Raw genomic sequence first — 27725 nt, forward strand, 5'->3', positions numbered from 1 at the left:
ACAATCACAGAATCATTTAAGTTGGAAAAAACCTTAAAGATCATCCACTCCAACTGTTTATCTAACACTACCAAGTCCACCACTAAACCATGTCCATAAGTGCCATGTCTATACTCTTTTAAACAGTTTCAAGGACAGTGACTCAACTACTTCCCTGGGCAGTCTATGCCAATGCTTGACAACCTTTTCAGTGGTTTTTTCCTGATATCCAATCCAGGCCTCCCCTGGCACAACTGGAGGCCATTTCCTTTTGTTACTTGGGAGAAGAGACAGCCCCCCACCCTGCTACAACCTTTCAGGTGGTAGTATAAAGTGGTAAGGTCTTACTGGCATCTTACCATCTGCCAGGTTAAAAACTGCTCTGAAATTAAAAATATATATCAAAAATTGAAAGATGTGGAGTTAAAAATAGTTTTTCAGGTCAAAATGCCCATGGAAGGCTATCACTAACGCATGCTACCAACTCCCACGTTACAACAAAGGCACTGGCACTAAAGGGAGAGAAACACTGAACAGCAAGGATGAGCTACAAGAAACTGTTGAGCGTCAGTGTTAGGGGAAGCCCCGCCCCGAGCCATTACCGAGCCATTTGCAGGAACATCTTACAAGCAGCCGCGGCGGCCGGGCCGGGGGAAGCGACGGCCGCCGCCAGTACCCTGACGAGAGACACATCTGCTCGGGACCTTTCCGCTCGGCACCCTTCCCTCCGCTCGGCACCCTTCCCTCCCCTCAGCACTCTTCCCTTCAGCACATTCCCGCGTCCCATCCGCGGCCGCGACAGCCGGCCCGAGAGCGCGGGCGGCCGGTGGGGCCGCGGCAGCGCCGTGTCGGGCGCGGGCGAGGTCGGTGGGCTACAAAAGGTGCGAGAGGTAAAAAGGAGTGACGAGGGCACAGGCAAGGTGCGAGGCCAGGAGCAGGGTCGGCGGTGCCGTGAGGTGGCCCGGCAGCTTGGCCTGGCTGGAAGCGCTCGATGCCCTCCTCCCGCCCCGGGACAGGGCATGCAAGGGCAATGGTGCCAGTGCTGCCACTCTGGCCACCCAGAGGTAGCCTGGGGCCATCACTTGGGGAGCACAGGATCGGCTGTGGCAGCAGGAGGTACAGCTGTGCACTGCAACGGAACAGGGCTGTAGGCAGTGGCCCCCGTTTTCCACAGACAGTGTTAAAGGGTGTCACCTGACCCTCTGCCTGCACTCTACCGAGCCACCCCATGGCTTTTCCTGCTATGCTGTCAAGGGTGTTAAGATCACAATGCAGCAGCTTCAGCCCCAGAGGGGTTGCTAACATAATCCTTTCTCAATGTATCGCAGGCTTCCTTTTCTAGAATAAACTAGTTTGATGGAACAGTTGAATGGGTTTTATTGCTACCACCATATTTTTCCCTCAGTTCAGCTTGAAATTTGTTACTAGTGCCATTCCTGCTAAAGCTATTCTGCATACATTACAAACAGTGCACTGGAGCTGAGATAAGGCTGACAGGAGAGGGGCATAGTTGGTGGTTTGTGGATTCAGAGTGAACTTCTCTCACAGAATCACAGACTCTCAAGGGCTGGAAGGGACCTCAGAAGACACGGAACACTGAACACTTTCAAGTGACCTTGAAAGGTCATCCAGTCCAACCCCCCTGCCAGAGCAGGACCACCTAGAGTAGGTCACACAGGAACTCATCCGGGTTTTGAATGTCCTCAGAGAAGGAGACTCCACACCCATCTGGGCAGCCTGTTACACTGCTCCATCACCCTCATAGTGAAAAAATTCTTCCCTGAATTTCTTTACAACCTTTTATATTCCAGCTTATACCCATTGCCCTTTATCCTATCATTGGACATCACTGAGAACAGCCTGGCTCCATCCTCCTGACACCCACCCTTTATGTATTTGTAAACATTAATGAGATCACCCCTCAGTCTCCTCTAAGCTGAAGAGCCCCAGCTCTCTCAGCCTTTCATCACAAGGGAGATGCTTCATCATCTTTGTGGCCCTGTGCTGAATTCTCTCCAGCAGCTCCCTGTCCTTGAACTGAGAGGTCTAGAACTGGACACAATATTCCAGATGCGATCTCACAAGGGCAGACTAGAGGGGGAGGAGAACCTCTCTCAAACTACTGCCCACAGCCCTTCTGATACACCCCAGGATGCCACTGGCCTTCTTGGCCACAAGGGCACATTGCTGGCTCATGCTCATCCTGCTGTCCACCAGGACTCCCAGGTCCCTTCCCCTACACTACTCTCTAACAGTTCATCCCAACCTGTACTGGTGCATGGGGTTATTCTTTCCCAGATGAAAGACTCTACACTTGCCCTGTTGAATTTCATTAGATTTCTCTCTGCCCAACTCTCCAGCCTGTCCAGGTCTCATTGAATGGCAGCACAGCCTTCTGGTGTGTCAGCCACTCCCCCTAGTTTAACATCATCAGCAAACTTGCTGACAGTGCTTCTGTTCCCTCAGCAAGGGTATTAATGAATATATTGAACAGTACTCGTCCCAGCACCGACCCCTGAGGGACTCCACTAGATACATACTAGATACTCCAACTAGACCCTACCCCATTGATCACAACTTTCACTGGAGTATATGTTAAGCTGTCTCCCATGATAGATCTAGGAGAAAACAAGTGAAATTGTAGCTTTCTCTTCCACTATTGATGAGCCTGTGCCTGCTGAGAAGTATTATTCAAGTTCTTGTACATGTCTGTTTGTAGAGGCACTTGACTCTTGTAAAATCAACTAAAGATTATCAACAGAGCATCACAGTTTTCACAAGGTATGATTTCACATCTTTTAAAATAAGGCAGACGTGGGGAGAAATGGAGGAGTAAGTCGATAGGGCCATTCCCTGTATAAAAAATAATATATTCTTGTTTATACTCAGTATTCTGGAAGGCAAGGTTAGCCTTTGGGATTGTTTCTAATTATATTGAAGTAAAAATGTGCTGGGGCATGCCAAACTTTTATAGTCCATAATGAGTTTGTTGCATATAATAATTATGGGCTCAGTAATTAGAACTTTTAAATTACTGGTATTTTATTTAATATAAATGATAAATCAAAGATTTCATTTGACTATAAGTTAAAACTATGATGTGTCAGAAACATCAATCTTAAATTTCACATTATGCTAATTGTATGTTAGACTTCAAGTACGGGAGTTGCACGTGTATGAAAGCTTCTGACGAGACAAAAATACTGTCTAAGAGCAGAATTTCTTTTAATTTAGTATAATATATATGTTTTCAAATCATTTATAACAATAATTATTCAAGTTGGGTTTGGGTTTTTTTCTTTTTAGGGCCGCTCCTCCAAACAAGAGATGATAGCAGTTTCTGCAGTTGCTTTACAGGATCACATAATACACAGTCATCAGGGATCTGGGATCTTTCATTAGCAGGTGCTTTTAAATCAAAGAGAAGGAGTACCAAGAACACTTGCAAACTCATAGATAGTGGACTAAGAGAAAAGAGAACTCAGCACAGAAACAAGGAAGATGCAGGAAGGGAGTCTGTTCTTGATCTGAGTCCTCCAGAGCTAACGTTAGGTAAGCCACTGTATTATTACCGAATGTTTGGCTTTATTTAAAATAAATTGCAATGAGGAAGCTAACCTTTCTGTTCGATAAGATAATTTAATATTAAACAGCATGAAGTTTTGGTTTAAAATTTGTCAAAATTCATCAGTTTAGGCTGTCAGATAAGCAATTGCTTGGATGTGTATTTCCATACTCAAAATGTATTTTAAAATATTGTTCTTGTTACAGGGAAGGTAAAAATGAAGAAAGTAGGTCATCTTGATGAAGAAGAATTCATCATTAAGAGGTGGGAATTCCTCTAGACATTTTAAAATATGTTTTATATACTGACTGTCAAATCTTTCTTTACCTTCTAGTGTCAAACAAACAATAGTAATTTTGATACTGTCCTTGTTTGGATGAATGTTTTAGTATTAAGGGTGGGTTTTTTAAGTCTGTTTGAAATAGTTTGGTTTGTTCCTTACTCAGTAAAAAGACATTTACAAGTGCTGCATTAAATGTATTCTTTCTTAATATATACCCACCTTTACTCAAAATTAAAAAGGTTTGTTTTTACAATGGTCCTGGGGCTAAACCCAGGAAGAATTAACACCTGTAGTTAAATACCTTTTTCAAATTTAGAAGCAAACATGCAACAAGATAAAAGTCACAGATGTGAGGGCTTGGAATGATGCCTGGTGAGAAAACTCATTTTTAAATGTATTATAATACTGAAGTTGTACAGCAGTGACAGACAATATTGCTTAAAAAAACAAAGCCAGGGAGCATCTTAATAGACCAGGACTCCAAATGTGCTTCAAATGGGCATCCTGCCTATCAGTTTCAGTCCTTTTCCTAAAGGTTTTTATAGTATTGTCATCTCCATCCTTTTGTTGTCTTGATTAGGCATTTCCTAAAGGACCTTTGGGCTCCACTGTTTGCAGTTTTAAGCATAATAAACTTTCATCATAATTTGTAATTGTGTTTGGTTTGCTTTTGTTTTTGTTAAAGCTTCTCTGAAGATCACATTGCCTTTGCTATAGTAACTGTCACAGTAGTCCCAGCTCTGAAGAGAACCAGGTAAACCACTGAGTCTCCATACAAGCACAGGCATCTGCCTTTTGCAATCAGCTGAACGTTAAGAGGGTAACAATACACCCAAGTGTGTGTAGCAAGTGACAGGACAAAAGTAGAAAGACCATCTGATTATTACTATGCTTACATGGTTATAGTTATAAAGATGGGAGGGGGTTTTCTTTGGTTCATTTTGAAGAGGAATTTGAAAGAAGAGAGAATAGTTGGGGAGAAAAAACAGCAGAGAGGTACTGGGGTTAACACAAATATAAATAATGAGTGATTACTGAAGCTAAAGGTTGCAGTGAAAAAAATGCAGCCCAAGTGTGAGCACGTTCTCTGCAGTTATAAGAAAGACAAAAGTATTTTCTCTTTAAATGACATGATTGGCTGAAATGCCCCATGTGAATATTTGTGCAAGCGACAGGAAAGACTGTGCTGAAAGATGTTTTTCAATTGTAATTGTGCCTTGGTTTTGCTTATTAGTGTTTTCACCTGTAGTTTCACATCAGTTTGAAAGGTTTGTGTCAAGTTTCCTCGTTGTAGTAAGAACTGTGTGGTTTAAGCCTTACAGCTGTGAAAAAACTTTGAAAATGTAGTTTAACACAACTTTTTCTCCTTGAGTTCATGGTTTATCAAACAGGATCTCACAGGCCTCTGTCATTACACTTTTCGCAGTAGGAGTTGAGTCCTAAAATCAGATAATAATAGCTTACTGGTTAATATACGTGATCACTTTGTGAATGTCCATTTTAGGATAAACTCAGTTGATTGTAAATAGATGTGTTGGTAAATGGGTTGGACTTGTAAACTTGATGCATAAGGATGAAAACTCTTAGATGTCTTGAGCTGTGATGAATGTAGCCTTCCATTGCTCATGTTCATTCAAAGGGCTGCTTTGGGAATTTCTTCGTAGAGACTTTTGCTTCAACCACTTATGCCTTTTTGTGTGTCCTGCTGCCTATTTCCCTTCATCAACTATGTTGTATGAAAGCTTTCTAAACACCTGTAGAGCCTGTCCCTCACAAATATCCCGTCTGGTTCATATTATTTAGAAGTTAGGTTTTGATGCCAGTCTGTTCCCACTTGGCAGCTTTAATCATCCATTTGTGAAAGTTTTATATAAGCATTTTTCCTTACCCTGGGGGTACACAGAAGACTTTCCACAAAGCCATCTCATTGTCTTCCTTAAAACAGCTTCTGACCACAGTGCTTGGAAGAAGGTCAAAAATAGGCATCTTGTTATGTTGTAATACTGTCTTTCATGCTCTGACTGGTTTACTGTCTTGTTCACTGCCTGTGTCTCCAGACTTTCTCATCATCACTTGTGCATATTGGACTATCAAAACAGGATCTTATTTCCTTATTAACTCACAGTCTCAGGTATTACTGTCAGATGAAACTTTATATACGTTTTTAGTGAAACTTTTATTGTGTCCTTTATAATTTGATCCTTCTTTTGTAGCAGAAACACTGACCTGTGTTGAGTGGTCAAGAGGAAAGGCACCCCTGGTTAGGAAAACTTTCTTGTCACTCAGCTGCCAATTTCAGTAACTTATGCATAACCTTTCAGCAAAATACACTTTTAGAGTTTACACTTTTAGACTCTAAAAAGTTTGCAGAATCCTTCATATTACTCTTAAAGCTCATCTTATTTTTCATCATCAAGAGTACCAGGTAAAAGCATCTTACTGCACCAAAATTGATAGAGAATGCTATTGTACATTAAGACTGAATGTGCTGCTTGACATGGAGCGATTTGAATCCCAGCCCATAGCCTGCAGGCAGAGCTGTGAGCTCCCACATGTGTGGAAGTGCTGGAGTTGAGTCTGTCTATGAAGTTGCCCAGGAACTGCAACATTGTGCCTACCGACATAATCTGTGGCATTCATGGATTAACGTTTTCTTTTCAATTTACATGTGTTGCCTGCCTTCAATCAGATACCTTTACAAAGGTAAAAAAAGTAACAAGCTGGAGTCTGTGTGAACCAAACCACATGTAGGGAAAGTGCTTCCCACTTTGTTCCAGAAGCATAAACTGACCTAGCTTAAAATGTCAAAGCCATCCTGTTGGTCTAAGATATGGAATCAAATTGATTTACATCTGAAGGATGTCGTAAACTCACAAGGAAGCAGGTTAGGCAGATCGTTCAACTAAAGGGAAAAAAAGTATTCCTTATCATTCTTTTAGTACCTCACAAAAGTTCATTTAAAAAGCTCAAAGACAGTTTTCTGCAAATCTTAAATGATTAATGATCTACATCTGTAGATGGATGAGCTCGGGAGCAGAATTTTTGCCTCAAAAATTAACAAATTATATCCTACAATAAGGACCAAGTGGATCACCAAAACCTCATTCTTTGATTTCTCACATTCCTTTTCGTGACTAACTGCTATAATGGCTTTGGATACACAAAGTGTCTGGTGGGGTTTTGAAAGCTAATACAGTAAGTACTGCTTATTAATATCTGGTTTATGCAAAAAATTTTGTATGAATGAGAGTTGACCCTTTCCTTCCCATTTAGAACAAAAACTCTCATCTGTGTGTCATCAGCTCACATTCTAAGGAGTGCATGTTCCTTTCTGGTTTTAGCAAATACCACTGAGGTCTCATTATGGATCCACATTACTGGCTTGTTACATGTACCTTGAACATTCTTACATTGGCTTTGGTCAGTTCACACAAGCTGCTTCCTCTGGCCTTCAAAGATGACAAAGATCTCTTATTTGCTGTACCTACTAGCATCTGGTTTTCACTTCATCTGCCATTTGTTGGGGCAGGGTGGATAATATTGTAGGTATATTCATGGATTCCATTCCTGAGAAGGCAGAGATTTCACAGAACAGAATGGTGGGGGTTGGAAGGGACCTCTATAGATCATCCAGTACAATCCCCCACTAAAGCAGGTTCACCTTGATGGAGGAATGTGTCCAGGAGGGTTTGAAAAACCTCCAGAGAAGGAGACTCCACACCCTCCCTGGGCAGCCTGTGCCAGGGCTCACTCACCTGAACAGCAAAGAAGTTTCTCATCGTGTTCAAGTGGAACATCCTGTGTTCCAGGACCCATTGTGCCCATTACCCCTTGTCCTGTCACTGGACACTACAGAAAAAAGACTCACCCCATCCTCTCAACACCTGCCCTTTGGGTATGTATAAGCATTAATAAGATCCCCCCCTTAGTCTTCTCCAGGCTAAACAGCCCCAGATGCCACAGCCTTTCCTCATAAGAGAGATGTTCCAGTCCCTTGATCATCTTTGTAGCCATTTGCTGGACTCTCTCCAGAAGTTCCGTGTCAGTCTTGAGCTGGGGAGCCCAAAACTGGACACAGGACTCCAGATGAGGCCTCACCAGGGCAGAGTACAGGGGGAGCAGAACCTCCCTCAACCTGCTGCCCACACTCTTCTTGATGCATCCCAAGATGCCATTGGCCTTCTTGGCCACGAGGGCACATTGCTGGCTCATGGTTAGCTTATTATCAACCAGCACTCCCAGGTCTCTCTCTGCAGAGCTGCTCTCCAGCAGGTCAATCCCCAGCCTGTCCTGGTGCATGGGGTTGTTCCTCCCCAGGTGCAGGACTCTGCACTTGTCCTTATTGAATCTCATGAAGTTCCTCTTTGCCCAACTCTTAAGCCAGTCAAGGTCTCACTGAATGGACATGCAGCACACAGCTTCTCACAGTTATCATTTGAGATGAACAAGGTCAGCAATCACAGTGACACTATCACAGACTGGTGCCTTGTGACCATCACTTTGTTTCTTTATGCTCTTTATGTCTCTTGCATCTGGCAAAGTTTCATTAAACTTCAATATTTTGCAGCAGCAAATTTTTTATTTTACCACTTTGGTTTTTCTTTTTAGAATGCAAAACTGTAATGTTGAAGGATTTGTTTCTGCTGATGACTTGAAATTACATTATTGTGCCTTGTTAATAATCCCCATCATAATAGCTGTGAAAAGATATCAAAATAAGCTCAAATTATTTGGCAGGTAAAAGTTTACATTAAAAAAAAATCTTCTCTTAACCCTGTATATAAAAGAGATTCTGACAATTACCAAACAGCTAATTAATAGCAAGATGTTGCCTGCCTAATTAGTAGCTAATAGTAAGATGTGGTTTGTCTGATGATAGCTTTACATGAAGTAGACTTATAAAGTGTTTTCAAATAAATGTATCATCAGTGGATTTCACATGAAAAAAATCAGTTGTCTGCATCTGCATGTATTATTCAGAGATTTTTTGTTGTTTCTGTCTGCAGCTCAGAAGTTAGGCCTGGTTGAGCCTCCTTCCTAGCCATAACTGCTGAAGAATGGGTGAAAATAAAGCAGAGGTGCTCACAGTGTGGAGACTCCATACAGCCTTGGTCAATGTGCTGGAAAGGATTTGCACTTCAATCTCAGGTGCATGTATAAATACGTAATTGTGTGGACTACACATGAAAGACTTCTTTTTGCCAGAACTACTGCTAAAAATCATTAGCTGGAGAAAGCAAGGAAGGAAAGATACTACTGTAAGACAGCATGTATCATTTAATAGGTGGACTCAGCTATCAGAGGCCAACTCTGAAAGCATTTTGGACATGATAGGGTAGAGAGAAGTTGGTCCTGTTCACTGCTATTCAGCCAGTAAATGAGAAGGTAGTTAGCCCTTTTATCTGTTCTTGGAAAGCATGTTCTGCTCCACTGAAGATCCTGTTAGATATAATCCCAGCCTTCATTCATCAGAATGGTAAATATTCACTAATTAGACAATTGAAGATACATTTTGTTTTCTCACAAGTTTTTTTAATTGCGGTTCAATAGTTACTTGTTTGGGAAATGGCAGTAAGTGTACTCTTAATAGCAGTCAGTCACTTCCTTAGGTTATCTGAAGAAGTGCTTGCATTTTACCTAGATGGCTTTATTCCATGAATATGTGTAAGCATAAGCACAAATACCTTGTGCTTTATTAGATTCTCTCATGTCATCTTGAAAATATTAAGGAAAAGGGACAAAGGACTGATTGAAGAGGAATGCTGTTTCACAGAGGTGAAGATGGTGAGTAAAATTATTCCAACTGCTTTTAAGTTCCTTTCCCCAGTGCATTTTAGGATGGTTTTTGGTACCTGTTCTCTCTTAATTTTTCTTGAAGGCTTTTTTAAAGCCAAGTCTGTGCTGTGAATCAAGGTATTTTAATAACCTTCAATACAGGGCTTTTGCGTCATATTCATAGACATTAACTGAAGGTGTACAATTGTCCACAGACAGGTGGGATGGATCTGGCAAAAGACCATTCTGCCAACTTCTGGCTACTCTGAAAGTCCAAAGCCTGACAAGAGAGAGCAAAAGACATCACTCATTAAAAAGGTTACTTCAAATTTGGCACAAAAAAGGAAAGGCCTCTGGAATTCTTTTTGTCCCCAGCCTTTCTTTAGCTTTTCTCCCCCAAAGGAAAAAAGGCACTGTATCTGAAAGCTTTCCCTTCAGCTGGCTGCTAGCCATTAATCCTTTTGTGTTTGCCAGCTCAATAGTGCAAACTACTTGTTCTGGTTTTCACTCCTTTCCCAGTTTTTCCTTCCTCTAAGAGCCAACTGCCTTTTTTGTCCAACTCTGTATCTTTTGTCAGGATAGAGATGATCAGCTTTTGGTGGGAATTTAGTTCAGATAAAGGTGAAGTTTTCTTGTAGCCTGTGAACATGCTTTCTTTTTTGTTTGTTTTTTTCTTCTATGTGTGAAATGCTGCATTTGATGTATATCACTTCTTGAAATTTAACACATCTGTGGGGAAGAGGGAAAAAAAAATTAATCAGCTGTCATTTGAAGTACTTGGTTTATAATCGTTTCCTCCAGGCAGCAGCAGTTGGTATTTCGTGCTTTCTGCCACTCCAAGTGTTGTTGACACAAAATTCACATACTTGTTTAACATGTAATATATTAAGTAACTTCTATAGAAGACTAATTTTATTTTGGCTGGAAAGACTGTGGTAGTAACAGAAAGAAACTGGTGACCTTTCAGGCAGTCAGAATTTTTCTTGTCAGCATTTTTTACTTAAATCATTCTAAAAGCTGAAAAGTCAGGTTTGGTTGGTTTGATTTTTTTTCTTTGAGAAACAGGTGCTGCTTTTGTGTTCCCATGTATCCCATAAAGCAAGTATATTTCTAGGTAACTATTCAAGCACATACTACAGGAGTGTTTTAACTACTTCAACTGAATATCTCAATTATTCCAGATTTTTATGATAGGAAATATCATTTAAGGCTATTTTATGACTACTACCATTTTTTTTAAACCATATAGGAAAACACAGTTTGTAACTGAGCTAGAGATATTTGGCTACTAAAGAGGAATAGTTTAATTCATGAAATTTTGTGTGACTACATAGAATTATCAAATTCTTTTAATGTTTTAAATTATAAATACATGCATCCTGTAGTGTTCAGGGATTCATTATCAAACATTCTATAATTAGTCCCATGTCATCTGTTCTAATGATATGAAATACATGGTAAATAACTACAAGGCCTGAAAGCCTTTGAAATATTTACATATAAAAGGTCTTGTCCTATGTGCAGGACAGAGGGGTGTCAGACCAAAGGAATACCTGATGGGCTATGCTTATTTAAAATAAAGTGCACTATTAGGTAAGTCTCATTTCTGTCGCTGAACAATAATTCTTTCTGAATAATGTTCCAAATGTGCTAAAACTTTAATATAAGAGAACAGAGAGAATTAATGCACTACACAAAAGGTAAAAATTAAAAATGCATACAACTACTGTTTCATAGAAATAGTAAAGTTACGTAAGTTTGAGTTTCCTCTTCGTGAGCAAATTTGTGTCTTACAGAATTCAGGCTTCCTGGAGGGGATGTTAGAAAGTGGTATAAAAACTTGAGAAAAACAGAGCCTCCTAAAGATAGCAAATTAAGAGAATAGTTCTTTGAGATGGTTACATTTGCTTCTTTCTTTGGTCTGATTCAGCTCCCTTAAATGAAAATCCCTGAATAGCAACTCTCTGCTTTTTCATTTGTTCTCTCTTACTCCTATCAAACAGGCAGCACTGGAGACACTCGTTTGTTTTGTTACTCTCTTCATTCTGTCCTCTTAAGACACGTAAGTACAGAAAATAATTTAAATATTTTCTTTTAAGGACTTCCTTTTGCCTGGGCCAACAACAGTGGGCTTTTTGGGAGGCTCTGGATTTTCCTCTCTTTATAAGTCACACAAATTGTTTTCCTACAAAATTATATACAGGGGATATAGTATGGGGGGGAAACAAATACATCTACAATAGGTAGACATTGTATAACTTTTCACTGCCATTGTTCTCTCATGGGACACTGAACTGCATATCTCCATTCCATAGCTTTGCTCTTCTCCAATATCTGCACATATGCAAGTCAGGCCATAATAAATTCGGGTCCTGACTCCATTCAAACAGACCAAATCAGGTGCAAGCATTTTGCAAGGACCCTTTGAGCACAGAGCTTCTACAGGATCCCTGTGCAATCCTCAACTCCTCCTTTGCCAACTTGTAGTCTTTCCTCAGTTTAGTAACAGCCAGTCCAGCAGTAACAAAAGCTGGTCTGACACATCCTCAGCAACAGGAGTGACAGAAGTCATTTTCCAGTACAGATGACCACACAGCCTGGTTAACAGAGATTACCAGCCATTTAAGCGCATGCATGCAACTAGGAGAATACTCTTACCCAAGATGCAAGCTAAATTCATGGTAGGTTTAAACCAACACTTAAATCTGTTGTTCAGGTGGGGGGGGTTTCATTTTCTCTGAGTGCAGAAAAAACTTTGTTTCTGTCAGTCTGTCACTGCTTCTCCCACTTACTGGTTGCATCCTGTTGGAGGAGAGGTTTGGAGGCAAAGACCCTCTCTTGCTATGTTCTACCTTTACCCTGGGAGTGATAGGACAGGCTATTTTCAAACTGGTACCGCTGTTTTGCAGGGGAGAGAGAGAAAATACCATGCTCAGCCTTAACCCTGAGACTGGAAAAAAAACCCCACCAAAATGTGATTGTTCATCACCCAAGCTCATCTGAAGGATCACAAAGGTTAAAGCTCAAGTTTCATATGGTTAAATAAATACCATGAAATAAGAACCATGATTTTGAAAAAAATGGTGCTAGGAAGGACACCCTAACCTTTCAGGGTGCTTCAGGTTAGCCCTTATTGCACCTATCGTTAACATTTTTCATAATCTAGATCAAAGGAGATAAGAAAAGTCACTGAAACCAAAGTGGGCTACGTTTTAGCACTACTATACACAGAGTGCAGGGTGTTGCTTCAGCATGCTAGGTAGCAAATGTCTTTGATCCTACCTGTAAATGTCACTTCTGTATGTCTTTTAATTGTGGCATACCCTTTTATTGGTGCAATTAAATCTGTTCAAACACAGTACGTGATCTCCATCTTGGCTAAAAATCTTGCCATTGTTTAGGAAGCGAGGTAAGCCGTTCCAAAATGATGCCGTTGACTTTCATTTCTTCCTTTCACATGATTTCTCCCAAGGATTTTAATTTAAATTTCACCAAACAATATAATGGTCCTGGAATTTGTTTAGTCCTTTGACTTCCTTTATCACACAGAGATGGTAAACATTCTGTTGCTAACTTGAAGGGGCTCCAAGCAGCAAAACTAGGAGGAAATTAAACCGGTAAAAGCTTATCAACTGATTCATTGATACGCTGTAAATTCCAGCCTTTTCATTTTACTTTTTAGGGTTGCCATAAGTCAACACATTAGTAAGCAATTTGCTGACACCGGATCACTTAAAAAGGCTTCCCCTGTGGACAAAGTTCACCTCGGTGCTTTGTTTCATCGTTTTATTTTATCATAGCCTGGTGCTGCTGTACAGGTGACTGATGTTGTTTTGCACACCGATAAGAGTTTTTCAGATATTCCATTTGTGCCATCCTAGCCAAGTTTTAAGAAGTCAAGGTATAAAATACTGAGGCATGGTGGTTTCAGAGATAAATTCAGTTCATCAGTTTTTGTTGTTCTAGGGGGAAAAAGAAATAGAAAAGGTGATTATGCATTAAAGCACAGCAGGATTATAGTATTTAAATCCTAGAACACGTTAACAAAGTCCACAAGATGCCTATTTCCTTTCCGTTTGCTGTGATAGTTCACACTGGTTTGCCAGTTAGCAACAATTTAGGGTTAAATTTCAGTTAGACTTCAGGGGGAAGAGAAACACAAGAGCAAGCTCAGGGAAGAAGCATAGGGCTTCTCCCTGTTGAGGGAGAAAGGAATAAGAAGTACAGGCATAAAGGGAGCCCTGCTGCTTCATGCCACCCCAGCCCCTCTCTGCTCCTGCTCTCGGCTCTCCTGGGTTAGCTCTCCTCAGAAGCCCCTCTCTAGTCACAGAGTCCACAAAGACAGGCCCCATACTGGAGCTGACCCCAACTGCCTGTGTTGCTCTCACATTCACAGAAGTAGACACTGGGTAATGTCAGAGTTAAAACGTGGTTGCTTTTCCTCACATGTTGGTCCTGAGAGGCTATTAGAAAGCATGGTTGAGGCTGCTCTAGCTTTGTTCCATCCCCTGAGCTTTCTTATGAAAGCTCCTCAGGTCTCTTCAAGTTTGATGCCACTATAAATGACCAAGCACAAATCAGGACCCAAAGTCTCTTCAAATGGATCAACCTTTACTCAGTGTTGAGCAGAAATCATGAATTACGTTAAGGTTTACAGGTGATTTTACACTGTTCTTCCTGAAGTCAGATTTTTAAACTAAACAGAGCAGTTAAATAGCAGCATGGAATATATGCTATTTAGCATAGTTCTAGAACCTATGGAACCACAGTTCAGATATAACATCCTAGAACTCTTCATGCTTAACTAAATACATAGTCTCATTAAAATACTGCAACATAACTTGATTCAAGCATAGTGCATTAGTATTTCACCTCTTTTTTAGGAAGCTCCCAGTATCATTGTTTGGCATTATCTGGAGACCACAGTATGTAAATATTGAAGGAGACCTGCACTAGGATTCTTATTTGGGTGGGTTTTGGTTTACACATACCACTGAAGGTCAGGGTGCATGTTCAGGTTTTTTCTTTCTTGTCAGTGAGCAGTCATGAGGGGAACACAAACAACCCACCTGCTCCTTGTCAGACATCAAATTCTCTCACACAGTACAGGAGAGTCTGCTGTTTTTCCTACCACCCTATGATTTAAATAAATAGACTATACAAGGGGGCTCAGGGGAGGGATATTTTTTTCCTTCTTGATTTTTTTTTTTCCACAGAATCACAGAATGGTAGGAGCTGGAAGGGACCTTTAGAGATCATCTAGTCCAATCCCCCTGCCAAAGCAGGTCCACTTAGATCAGGTCACACAAGGACATGTCCAGGCAGGCCTTGAAGAACCTCCAAGGAAGGAGACCTCACACCCTCCCTGGACAGCCTGTGCCAGAGCTCCCTCACCTGAACATTAAAAACTTTGTGTTCCAGCTTTTGTCCATTACCCCTTGTTCTGTCACTGGATACAGTAGAAAAAAGCATTGCTCCACCCTCCTGACATACATATTTCAAATATTAATGAGGTCCCCCCTCAGTGTCCTCTTCTCCAGGCTGAAAAGCCCCAGTTCCCGCAGCCTTCAGGAAGATGTTCCAGTGCCCTGATCATCTTGGTGGCCCTACACTGGACTCCCTCCAGAAGTTCCCTGTCTCTCGTGAGCTGGGGAGCCCAGAACTGGACACAGGACTCCAGATGAGGCCTCACCAGGGCAGAGTACAGGGGGAGCAGAAACTCCCCCTAGCTGCTGGCCACACTCTTCTTGATGCACCCCAGGATGCCATTGGCCTTCTTGGCCACAAGGGCACAGTGCTGGCTCATGGTTAGTTTATTATCAACCAGCACTCCCAGGTCTCTCTCTGCAGAGCTGCTCTCCAGCAGGTCAAACCCCATGTCCTGGTGCATGGGGTTGTTCCTTCCCAGATGTAGGACTCTGCACTTGCCCTAGTTGAACCTCATGAGGTTCCTCTCTGCCCAACTGTCAAGCCGGTTGAGATCCCACTGAATGGCAGCACAGCCTCTGGGGAATCAGCCAGTCCTCCCAGTTTGGTGTCATCAGGGAACTTGCTGAGGGTACACTCTGTCCCCTCATCCAGGTCGTTGATGAAGATGTTGAACAAGACTGGCCCAAGAACTGATCCCTGTGGAATCCCGCTGGCCACAGGCCTCTAACTTAACTCAGCTCCACTGATCATCACTGTCTGGGCTCTGTCATTCAGCCAGTTCTTGATCCACCTCACCGTCTACTCATCCAACACTGCCTGAGCTTTCTGATGAGGATGTGATGGGAGATAGTATCAGAAGCCAACGTGAAGTTGATACATGAGCATTTACTATCAAGAAAACTAAAGCTGATTTGTATTGACAAATGGACATATCCTTTCAATGTACTGGCATATTTGGGAAATTGGGTCAGTCATGACAGGTCTCAACAGTGCCTCAGACCACCAAATAAAAAGAATACACTGAATCAAATCCAATGTCAAGAAGCACACAACTTCCCTCACATGATAGGTTTCACTATCTCCCTTACCCGGACACTTCGAGTGTTTATCTCTAAACTCCTCATTGGGAAACACAGTGAGTTTCACTGGAAGACATTTTCGTATTTACACATTATGTGCAAAGATTTTTTTTCTAAAAAACACTCCAAATATTAACCAACAAAGATTTTGTCAGAGTTTAGATGGAAACTTAGGAAATTTAAGAAGTAAATGAAATCTTAGAATGTCAAGGGAGCTTTTCAGATGGTTTTTGTTGCATTAAGGTTCTTGATAGCTTTGTGTCTAGAAAATTTCCTTTTGAACATTTTGATATATGCTGTGAAAGGTCAGTTCAGCAGTTGTAAGGGAGCACATGTCCTGAGAAAGAGAAGTTACAAAAGAAGAGGTGAAATGAAACAATAGGGAAGTGTTCAGGTGCCATCAGGCTGGGGGACCTTGACAAGAACCCATCTGCCACCTCACCTCCTGCTTCCCATGCCCTCCACCCTAAAGAGATGGCTCCTTGTTCCCTCACCAAGTTCTCCCCCAGGGAAATGTCTGGAAAGAAGAGCTCGCATGGTATTGGGCACAGTACAGGTGTGGAAATGTTCCTTGAAACTGCTGAAAGCGTTTACAAGCAGAGGCACATCTCAGACTGATGTGACTCCCTGCAGAGCTTTCAAGTTACTGTGGGAGCAGTAAGAGAAGCAGGCCCAGTAAACTGGGCTTGGGCTCAAGGCAAGGACATTGCTTTTAGGTTTTTATTTTGCTGAGTGCTGATGAGAGCATCTTCAGACAGATCAACTGGGTTGCTTAGGCCTATGTGCAAGATGCAAAACATATTTATGGCAGTAGGTCACAAAAGTCCATGCCGAGGACATCACATGCAACAGCTCTGCCCTTGGTTGCCATGGTTTAACCAGCCCTGCAGCAGATCCACTGGCCCCCCACCACATAACCAATGCTCAGCACCATCCTGTACTCATCATCTCTAATGCAGCAGGACACCTGGCTTACAGCAGCACAGCTGTTCTGGGAAGGCAATGAGGAAAACTCTGTACTGTCTCTGCAGGGTAATGGTCTGCCAGCAGAGTCCTGGCACCTGATGCTTTTGACCTCTGAATCAGCCCTCAACACCAGCTAATTGGAACAGGATTCCATGACCATGCAACTCCTCACGCCCAGTCACTCACAATTCATCCGCATATAAACCACCTGTAAGTAACTCTGAACCAAACAGCAGTCCATTTGCTTTGCAGGTTCAACTGCTCAGTTCTTTACAACATTCACCAAGAACAATTGTTTCTGAGATTAGCTCTAAGTCAAGATATGTTTCAGCAGTCAGAGGAAAGGAAACACTAATTAAGGGACATTGACTGGGAGAAGATCCAGATGCAGGTTGATTAGCTGCTTTAATTTTTTTTTAGTGTTTTTTCCTTAAATTTTAGGCCATCTGTTCCAAATCAGAAATATTAAAGAGTCTTCATAGTTCAGACATTTACCTCAGCAGCATCTCTCACCTACTCAGTTAAAGAGCCCAAAGAGACTGCCAACAAAATTGAGAATCAAAATGTTAAATACATCACAGTCAGAACATCTGAACTCTGGAAACAGTATATTGCTGATGTATTTACCTTCCACTGTTTCAGTCCAGGTTTGTTTTTACTCGGGTCCAGGATCTCTTGCCAAAATGTCTGTATCACACCAGTCACTCCTACAGCTCATCCTGCTGTCACCAGAAAGAGACAGTTTTGAAGCATATAAAGGGTTTTCCCAGGGAGAGTGAAGTTATTTGTCTTTCATGTTGCTCATATTATCAAAAGAAAATCCTCCAATATTGATATATACAGCACATGCTGAACTACCTCCCAGGTCATAGCAAGCAACAGCTGTACTTTGGAGCTTCCTCTTCCCTCTGTCGCTCCCACCTTCCTTTTCCCTTTCCCAGGGATGAGCCCCAGCTCAAATGTAACCTTTCAGGTGCAGAAAAAGCTGCTGCAAGGAGAAATGCTTGTCTCACGATGGACACATGAGAACCAAAGTAAAGCTCAAAGCACAGCATGGGCCGTTACCATTTGACATTTTGTAAACCTTGGACAATTCAACACTAGAATATCCCTTCCCTGCCAGGCCAGTTAAATACCAGCAATAATAGAGGGATATTTGATCCTGTGCAGCTGGTTCAGGTCCCTTCCTGCCACCTGATTCTTGAACTTCAAAACCATTTCCATGAAATGGCAAGTCTGAAGCTGTTTAAGTTTCAAACAGTTTACGGAACAGCAGGAGTTCCAGGTATGTTCCCCAGGCAACAGCAGTTCCAGGTACAATTAAGGCATCACTCCAACTCGCTGCACTTGCCACGAGGACAGTCAAGTACCAGACTGTCCCAGCTTGTTGTGCTCATAGCCCAGATTGTCCCAGTCCATTGCACCTGTAACAAAGTCAAGAGCAGTGTTGGCTGACCCTGCCATCGCAGTGTGGCCCCGGGGCCCTGTATTGCCACAGCCACTGAGGTTTTTAAGAGACAAAAATTGTCCTTCTGTCAAACTGTGAAGCTACTGAAATCTACTCACACATTACGCTCTCAGTGTAATCTTCTGCAAACAAACCCTTTTTACCTAAAAGGTAAAACTAATCTGTGCACCTGCCTTAACCACAGGGCTGTAAAGCCTCGGGATGCACAGAAACTCACATACCACACATCTCCTATTTTTCAAAACCTGACCATTGAGTCCATCTAATGTACGCAAAGATGCATTAGACAGGGGAGCAGTAAGGGAGAGGAATGCAACTACTACCACCAGCTGCTGACAGGCCCCTTTCCAATGCCATGGAGATGATTTTTTTTTTAATTTTCATTGCTTAAAATAAAGTTTTAAAAACCAAAACTCCACTAGGAATCACACTTAAAACTTTATTGAAAACACAGTAAAAAAAATATCTTCCTACAAAACATTCAGTGTAATATTTCAAACAAAGGAAAATGCACGTTACCACTGCTTTGCACAAAAGAAATTCCAACCAGGCCACGGCAGAGTGCTTCCATTTTGTTTTCTAACACAGCCAAGTATCCACAACTGAGAACATTATAAAGCAGATCTCTCGATGACCTAAAAATAATAAACCTGGAGGGGTTTGGTGGGGAGAAGGTATGTAACAGAAAATGGTTCTAATTATCACAGTAACACTACAAGCATCTGTATTTTACCTCTATCCAAGACACATCCATGTGAAAGAACCATCATCAGCTGCTCAAGGCTGCAGAAGTCAAAGCCCCAAGCACAGATGATACCTAGAGGGAACCACCAACTCCATTCCACACCTCAGCCTCATGCACAATGAAGACTGTGTGTACTTCTTGTATTTTGTTTTGTAAACTGAACTCCTAAGACTGCAATGGAAAACCTGAAAGTGGGTGAGAGAAGGTCCGAGCAGCGCCCACAGGAGCAGCAGCTCAGGACTGCGCTTTTGTGATGGGACCACCCAAGTCTGGGTGAAGCTGCCTCCACATGATGCGATGGCCAGCAGCACACATGGGACAGTCTCCTCAGCAGGGAATTGAGACACAAAGCTTCACCAAGACAAGAGCAATGCTCATTTCCTAGCCATACTTTTTGTGTACGAGTGTTTCATACATCTGAAGATTTCAAATCTGTGACCCAAATGTATCTTCACTTTCTGTCCATTTGTTTTGAAAGCAACACGAATCAGGACAAATATGACAAAAACACTTTTAAACCTACCTTTAAAAAATGAAAAGGGCCTCGATTTTGTTATATAAAGGCAGAGAGGAGAAAGTTTATCACAAATCACATCCACCACCACACCACTTTCCTCATCTTTACAAGGAGAGAGAAGGTCCAGCACATGCTCAATGAGTGGGGACAAACTACAGAGAACATGCTCAATGAATGGGACACAGAAGGTCCAGCACGTGCTCCATGACGGGGATACAGAAGGTACAGAGAGCACAGCGAGTCCTGCCCCAGAACCATGCAAAGTCTGACTTCAATCAAAGCATGAGACTACACACTGCCCTGTGGGGCAATGGGTCTCCATCTGCAGCCCTGAAGGCAGTAAGGCATGGCCAGAACTGCTGGCAGGGCACAAGGAAGACACTTGTGGGCTCAGTTGGCTGTAGGTGCACTGAGGAGCGGGACAGTGCCTCATGCTATTGAAATTTAAAGGAACATATATATGCAGCAACTAAGCCATTTCCCCTCTCATTCACAATTCAAACTTCCATGAGCTCGTGGTGATTTGTTAGAGGACCTACTGTAGTGACAGGATTGTTCTAATGGAATGTAGTGGCAAAAACCAGATCAAATACAAGTGAATGGATAAATACCAGCATTTTCATAATGGAAGAACATCTCTCACTAGGCCATGTCTCTGTATAGACTACAAGGGAGAAGAAAGATATTGAAACCAAAGCAAGTGCCTAGATACTTCAATAGCTGGTATCTAGGGAAGCAGTGCTTGCATGAGGAGTGCCAAATAAAGCTGACACAAACAGCTTCATCCAGTGATGCCGACCACCAAACTTAATGTAGTGGGGATGGAAGCAACAGCAATGCTTAAGGTTAACATGCCACATTTAGAAGCAAAGTGCTCATGTAGGTACAAATGAATAGCCAGATACCGAAAGCATTTGAAATTTGGGATTTCCTATCTTCTACGTTTCTGTGAGGCCTTCCTACAGATATAGCTTTTAAATGGCCTGGAATTCAATCTCAGGATTATCAGCATTTACAGAATATTTCTGTCATTATTCCTTTGACTGCTTGAAGTCATCCACTATATTTGTTAAAACATTTCATGCTATGTATATATTTTCTTAAACTCTGAGCAATAAATGGAACTGAAAATATTACTTAGAAAAATATGGTAATTCAGGTTTTCTGTTGCCAAGACAGAGCTATCCTCCAAAGTCCACAGGCTTCTGTATGTTTAAAGTCACAGATACTGTTGCACTGTGAATCACAAAACAGAGTTTAAGAATTTATGAAGCTCTTTTCAGTGTTAGTGAACTACTGGCATATTTAGAGAACATACAATTAACTTCCATATACTAACACCACATTTGAAAAAAGAGTTTTTAGGTGCCTCCCATTTAAGGATGTATTCTTACTGGTCATACAGCAGATCTATGTTCTCTTCTCGTTGTTTTATGTTTAGCCTACGTCACAAATAATATTTGTTCTTAACACCTACACCATCAAATAAGATAGTGCATGACTGGAAAGCATAAAAAAGGAAAGGCAAGATGTTAATGTCTCCAAGAACTACGGGCACATTTAGAAACAAGTTTCTTCAGCCTCTCAATTTCATGAACTTAAGGATTTAAAATATGCTTTTAGCAATACAGAATTTTAAAGAAAAAGAATGGAAAGCAATGTTTTTGCTTAAGTGAGCTCCATCTCATTTCCCTCACACTGTCCTCCCCAATTATTGGGCATAGTGGGGATTCTGGAAACCACACTTAGTGTGAATTCCCCAGAAGATACGTGCTCCTTCCTAAGGTTCTCACAGACATTGTCAGGTGTGAATTGTAAATATGAAACTCGTAGGAGGTCCTCAGGTGACTGTGGTCTGGGGGACATGGTTCTGTTAAGAACTCTGCACCCTTCTTGAGCCAGTAAGAAGCTGCTTAAACACAGAGCAGCCCTCGCCACCAGAACATCCTGAGCGAAGACTTTGTCCCCAACAAAACAGAGCCAAAACTGAAAAGCTACAGTTCAAGAACCTTCAGAGCTACTATCTGGAACTCCCCAGCCCTGAGGCCACTGTCCCTGTCAGACATGAGCCAGCTGAGCAGCCAGAACTGTGTGTGGCAGACGGACCTGCCGCAGGCCAACCCCTCACACCCTGAAGAGAAAAGGAGCATCACGGCCTCAGAGACCATCTGCCCAAGGTAAGGGAGGAGACATGGCAGAGCTCATCTCCACGTAGGCAAGGGTGGGTGGCTTGGATTGCTCTCCCTAACTGGATGAATTCAGAAGCAGCATTTCTGTACATTCCAGATGCTGTCAATGTGACTGCAGTAACTTGCCAGTTTACTAATAGTAAATTCAATATTCAGGAGCCCAACATTTCTGCTTCTGCAATGTACAGGCTGGGGAGGTAAACCTGTATGTAATATTGTCTCAAGTCAGCACTAAAATAACAACAAAAATACTAACCCTAGGGGTAGGGGATCTCATTGTCTTGAAGTATTTAAGGGTTCACAGCTCAATGCTTTTTTAAACAAAATGAAGTGCATTTCTTTTCAAAGAGATTATTAACACAGCCTTAGTGTACTCTCTCTGCTTAGATGATTTTACCTAGATTTAATAATTGCCATTTTAAAACCAGAGTCTCTGTGAAATAGAGTTTAGCTGCCTTCCTGTATTTGGTATTTCAAAACCGTAGCTGCTAGTGCACTGAGCCTTGACATACACTGCCTGAGCCCATCCTGCTTCTGGAAGAGGAGGGAAAGAGAGAAAAAAAATAACCTACACCATTCCCCTAAAATTCCAGGATAGACATGTGCATGAGGAAGCCAACTACTCTTTTTGATCTTATTCCTTTCTAGCTTACATTGAAAATTCTTTAAGAAAGGGTCATCTTGCCTTTACTACACAGCAGAAGGCTGTGCACAGGTGAGCACCTGAAATAGCATCAGGTGCTGCAGACACATATGGGCAAGCAGGAGGGCCAGTGGGCCAAGGGAGGCCACAGCCCCTCACCCATCACTCCTGGGCACAAGCCACAGGAAGTGCCAGCGCAGTGCCCGTGCACTGCTGATCCCATCAGCGCGAGGCTGACACAGCTCCTGCCTGCAGCACACAGCCCTGCCTCCACACTACTCAAGGTGGTGCTTCCAAACCAGACAAGGAAAACAACTTGTCAAATCCTTTAATTTCTATGATACTGCAACACTCAACAGGGTAAAGGGAGAACACAGAAGAACACAGCCAAAGATAAACATCACATTACAGACAGTAAACAAAGCCTCATATGAATGCAAAACCTGCTACTCATACAATAACCAATACTATTCTTCTTTACCTTAAAGTGATAAGTGTGTGCTTTATGCTTAGAAATCCCACAATATGGTTCTGCCACTACACTTAACATTGTGCTACTGACACAGAATAAAGCCAAGAAACAGCTAACTTAAAACACTTAGCTTACATCTAATTTTTTGGTCTTGTGTGGCATCTAGTTGAAGATGGAAGCATTTATGTGCTTTTTGCCTCATAAGAAGTGAGGCAGATGTTAATGTTACTAAGATCAGCTGTATATACCTTGAAGGTATAGACCACTTGACTCTACATGAGTCAAAATACTAGGAATGTATCATCAATATCCATTAATGAATTACCATTTGCTTGCATTTAAGTGACCATATGCTTCTGTGAAAAGTATCTTACACTTGTGTATTTGTAGCATTGTGTCTATAAAGAAGTTTTGCATAAACTTGTCATTTTCAAGGCCAGAGGCATATATTTAATGTGGACAGTGTCACTATATGAACAGCTGATTTTAAACAAAACACTGTCAGGAGTTGCACAAGGTAGTTCTGAATTTCTCACCCACCTTAGAAACCACACAGCATCTTAACCATCCTCTATATCTCACTGTAAAACCTGCGCTAACACAGCCTTAACCCCTACAATCCTGACTACAGGTGCCAGCAGAAGTACTGGGTACAGGCAAAGCTGGACACTTGTTCTGCACCAGAGTTTTAAAGTCTCATCTGAAACTTGCGTACTTATCAGCAGGAACTATCTCTGCTCAATTAAAGTAATTGCCCAACTCATTTTCAGAAGCCACATGCAGACATAATCTCATCTTTTTATATGTTCTTGGGTCATTGATGCCAGGACAAACAACTCCCCAAAAGCATGAAAAGCATGACATATATGCTGGTTCACTCTCCCTAGATTTTTTTCCTGACATTCATTTCTTCAGTTTCACAGAGTGTATTTAAATAGCTGTCTTAAAGTTTTAACAGAAATATTTCAATAGAGCTAGCCATCCTTTCACACCACAGTTCACCAGCCTCACTGAGACACAAGGCCAGTTTTGGTCACACAATCAATCACTTGCATGGACAAGTGGATACATTTCAGTAATTTTTAACTATAATGTTAACATAAGGTTATAATCTTTGAGAAACCTGAATAACACCCCAAATCATAAACTTCCTAATATTTTAAATGTAAACACAGTTTAAAACAACTTTTGATTACAGCTCCCTGTTCTTAGTTGCAGAACTTTGACTCAAAGTTTATCACTAAAATGTCAGCATTCAACTCAACAGAAAAGATGATTGTAAATCTCAGTGAAAGCAAGCAATTTTACTTTGTCTTCCAAGACTCAGTACAATACATCAATAGTCAGTTTAATAAGTCTTGAATTTGTTCGAATCACACCCAAAAAAAAAAGTAACTCTCTAGTATCATATTTACTACAGCAGTATTTACATCATGTCCCACTTCAAGTCAGAAAAAGCATGTGGAAAATAAAAAACCACCACAGAAATCCTTGTGCATACTGGATCTTGATTTCTGAAGTACTCAAGAGGGGGGGGGAAAAAAAAAAAAACCTCTCACATTCACACACACAGCAGTAAGGTCTACAGCCCAGAGCAGTCATCCCAGGAAAAGAGGCAAAAAGTCTCTGACACAAGGTTTATCTCACTTCAGAACCCCACTGAGAGAAAGTTGTCCCATTGAAGACCTCAAACCATAGGCAGACAGGGCAAATGAGCAGGACTGTTACCTAACTTGCTCTGGAATGGGCACAAACCAAACAGTCCCATTCCAACCCACCTGAAGGTTCCTTCTGGCAGAACAGGACAGTTACTTGAAGTTTGGTTGGTGTGTTTTTTCTTTACTATAAACTGCTTTATAGGATTCCTAAGGCTGCAGTAATATTAAGAAAAACAACGTTACCATCACACTGATGCTGCCCTGAATCTAAGGCCTCTGAGCAGTTAAACTGTATCACTGCAGAAATTCATACTACCAGGACTGAACACACGAGTTTCACTTACCAAGCCACCTACATCATCTCTATCAGCTTAGAATGTAATTTACCATATCTACACATATAGGCTTATATACATATCCATGTGTACATTATAAAACAGGGTAGGGAAAGATACTGGAGTATGTCACTAAACAGAAATCCTGATAAGTATATAGTATAAATTGAGAGAAATAACTTACTTCAAATTAAAGAAGATTGTAAAAAACTGCAATTGCAGCCTTCTAGGCCTGTGCTACTTGCATTGATTACAAGTACTGCTTATACACAGTAGTTCAGAAAGAATTTTACAGGGATGTACTTGGTGGGGTAAGTGACCTCCGTGGCACGATAGCTTACACAACTGTAAGAGCTGTGACAGGGGGTCTACGCAGCTTTTTACAAAGCATACTAGGCTCAGATTGAACACTGAAGTTAATCTTCATCTTGTACTTCACTCAGTTTCATAAGACATTGTCGACTACCAGTAAAGCAGCCTGACATTTCTAGCTAAGAACAGACAGGTGAAAACACTGGCCTTCCCAGCAAGGGCTGGGACACAGGGCTGTGTCCGTTACTGTCATCTTTAAGACGTTCTTAGTGGAAATATTTATCTACTGTCAGGGATACCTACTCCAGGTAGTCTACATTTCCAGTAATAGTTGCATTGGGATTCAAGTGTGTCTATTTTCTTTTTAACCAAGTCCCAATGTTATCCTTTATAGCTGTGTCTGTATTACACAGGAGGTACTGTGCATTCAAATGGCAGCAGGTTTATATTTAAAGATGTGAGACTGTTGACAAATAAAAAGGAATGAGTTATTCTCTTCAGCTTCCAGTCTTCAAGGCACCTCCTGCATTAGCTTTCTGGGAAATAAAAAAATAAACCAAAAGTTCACTGGAAAGAGAAGAATCTGATATACCACACTTCCTCAGAACCAGACAGCATTTAAAAAATGAAACAAGGTTGGACCCAAATTATCAACAACTAAATGAATATAAAAATGCTGATGAGATGACAGGAATGCAGTGAGGTTGATGTTTTCAGCTCTGTTGATTGCAGGTGATCGTTAATCACAGTGTTTTCTGATGCCCATTTGCAGATGGCTTTGTCTCCGAGTCCCTTGGATTGTTTGACAGGTGAAGTTTATCTAATCCTGCAAAACATTGCAAAACAAAGAAAAACTCAGATTCTCCCGTGTTTCACGCGTGTGAGTATTCAAAAGATGACATATGAACCAAACTCTGCTTTGTGCTTAAGGCCTCAGCATGTGCTGAAGACCAGAACTGACATTCTAATTACTGCTGGGAAATCCCCTCAGTTGTGTTTTAAGTTATAAAGTCCATTACAATGGCCGAGTATGGAAGGAGAGAAGCCAAACTCCACATTGCTCCAATCACAGAATTACACGTTAAGAACCAAGAAAGGCTTACAATCCTTTACTCTGTCAACCCACAAAGGCAAAAATAATTACCTACAATGTTTACTTTACACTATAGTATCTTTTGGAGAAACATCCACTGCTGATCTTAAGATCACTGATGATGGCCCCATCACCTCTCTAAACTGCTTGCATATCTAATAACATTTGTAGACCTATGTTATTACTGATTTGTACATCTCCATTTCCAGCCATTCTTACGGCACAGTTCTCATGGCACAGTTCTCTACTACAAGTGCTAATTAAAGTCTCCCATCCTGCCCCAGGCAAGTACTTAAACTACTCTTTTTAGGGGGCAGGTGGGGAAAGGTGGAAAATTTAACTGTATTTTATTCACAAGAGGCATGATGGCAGTCTTTCCTTCCTTGCTACAGTTTCTCTGGAAACTCTTATCAAGTTTCTATTAAAAGAAAGGATAAAAAATATAAAGCATAGATTATATTGAATGTTTTACTGAAGTACCATGATGTACCAGGTTAGATGTCTTGCATCACTGGAATTCCAAAATGGACTGCACTACCAAGAAACCAATATTGTATTATTTCCAAGCCCCAATATCAGATCAATTCCTAGGTGATAGACCTGCAGCAGGAATTTATCTACCACTAATAGTTATGATGCTCCACTAGCCTCTAGTCCTGAGTGTCACCACATCCAGCACACAAATTTTGGTTCTCACTCTTTGAATTCCATGTGACAGTGTCCAACAAACAGTGTCCATTAAAAACAGTGCTGAAAACAAACCCAGTCTGTGGCAGGAACCTGTCAGGTTTTATAACTCCCTACTTATGTCAAATGCAAACCTTTTACCAACTGCTTTGCTTCTCCGTTTTGATCACAGTATTTACAAGGAAATCACAATATGTGATAGCAAGAGACCAAAAAGATCTCTAAAAATTCCATTAGAATGATGCTATCTCACTGCTCCTGCATTTTGAAATTGGTTAATCTGCTTCAAACACACATAACTTTTTATTAAACACTGTATGTTCAATACAGTGAAGTGTCATGAATTATCAGTTTCTCAAGAGAAACTTTAAAGTTTCATGAGATGTTACTATAAGCCTTTGCTGACTGACATTAATTTATTTTCTTCAAATCTCCACACCAGCCGTTACATTATATCAAGTAATCCCTTTACAGTCAAAACAGTTGTACACAAAAACCCAACAGGATTACGCAAGTCCCTGAAAGAGAT

At 41.4% G+C, this 27725-nt stretch overlaps 2 protein-coding genes across 3 annotated transcripts in view; one reads left to right on the forward strand and one right to left on the reverse strand.

Moving 5' to 3' along the window:
• Positions 1–521: 521 nt before the first annotated feature.
• Positions 522–17477, forward strand: RNF32 (ring finger protein 32). Its single transcript, XM_061997417.1, is given in 10 exon segments — positions 522–1043; positions 3286–3360; positions 3363–3531; positions 8834–8869; positions 8872–8975; positions 10668–10704; positions 11075–11195; positions 11399–11419; positions 11421–11521; positions 17386–17477. Coding segments are annotated over 10 exon segments (1278 nt in total).
• Positions 17478–19214: 1737 nt separating this feature from the next.
• Positions 19215–27725, reverse strand: part of LMBR1 (limb development membrane protein 1) — an 81641-nt gene continuing 73130 nt past the window's right edge. For both annotated transcript variants that reach the window (XM_061996226.1, XM_061996227.1), the window contains one exon: positions 19215–26242. In XM_061996226.1, coding sequence (XP_061852210.1) covers positions 26160–26242 — 83 coding nt within the window. In that variant the 3' untranslated portion in view covers positions 19215–26159. The remainder of the gene's footprint in view (positions 26243–27725) is intronic.

This window comes from Colius striatus, chromosome 5, assembly GCF_028858725.1.
Source record: "Colius striatus isolate bColStr4 chromosome 5, bColStr4.1.hap1, whole genome shotgun sequence".
Lineage (NCBI taxonomy): Eukaryota > Metazoa > Chordata > Aves > Coliiformes > Coliidae > Colius > Colius striatus.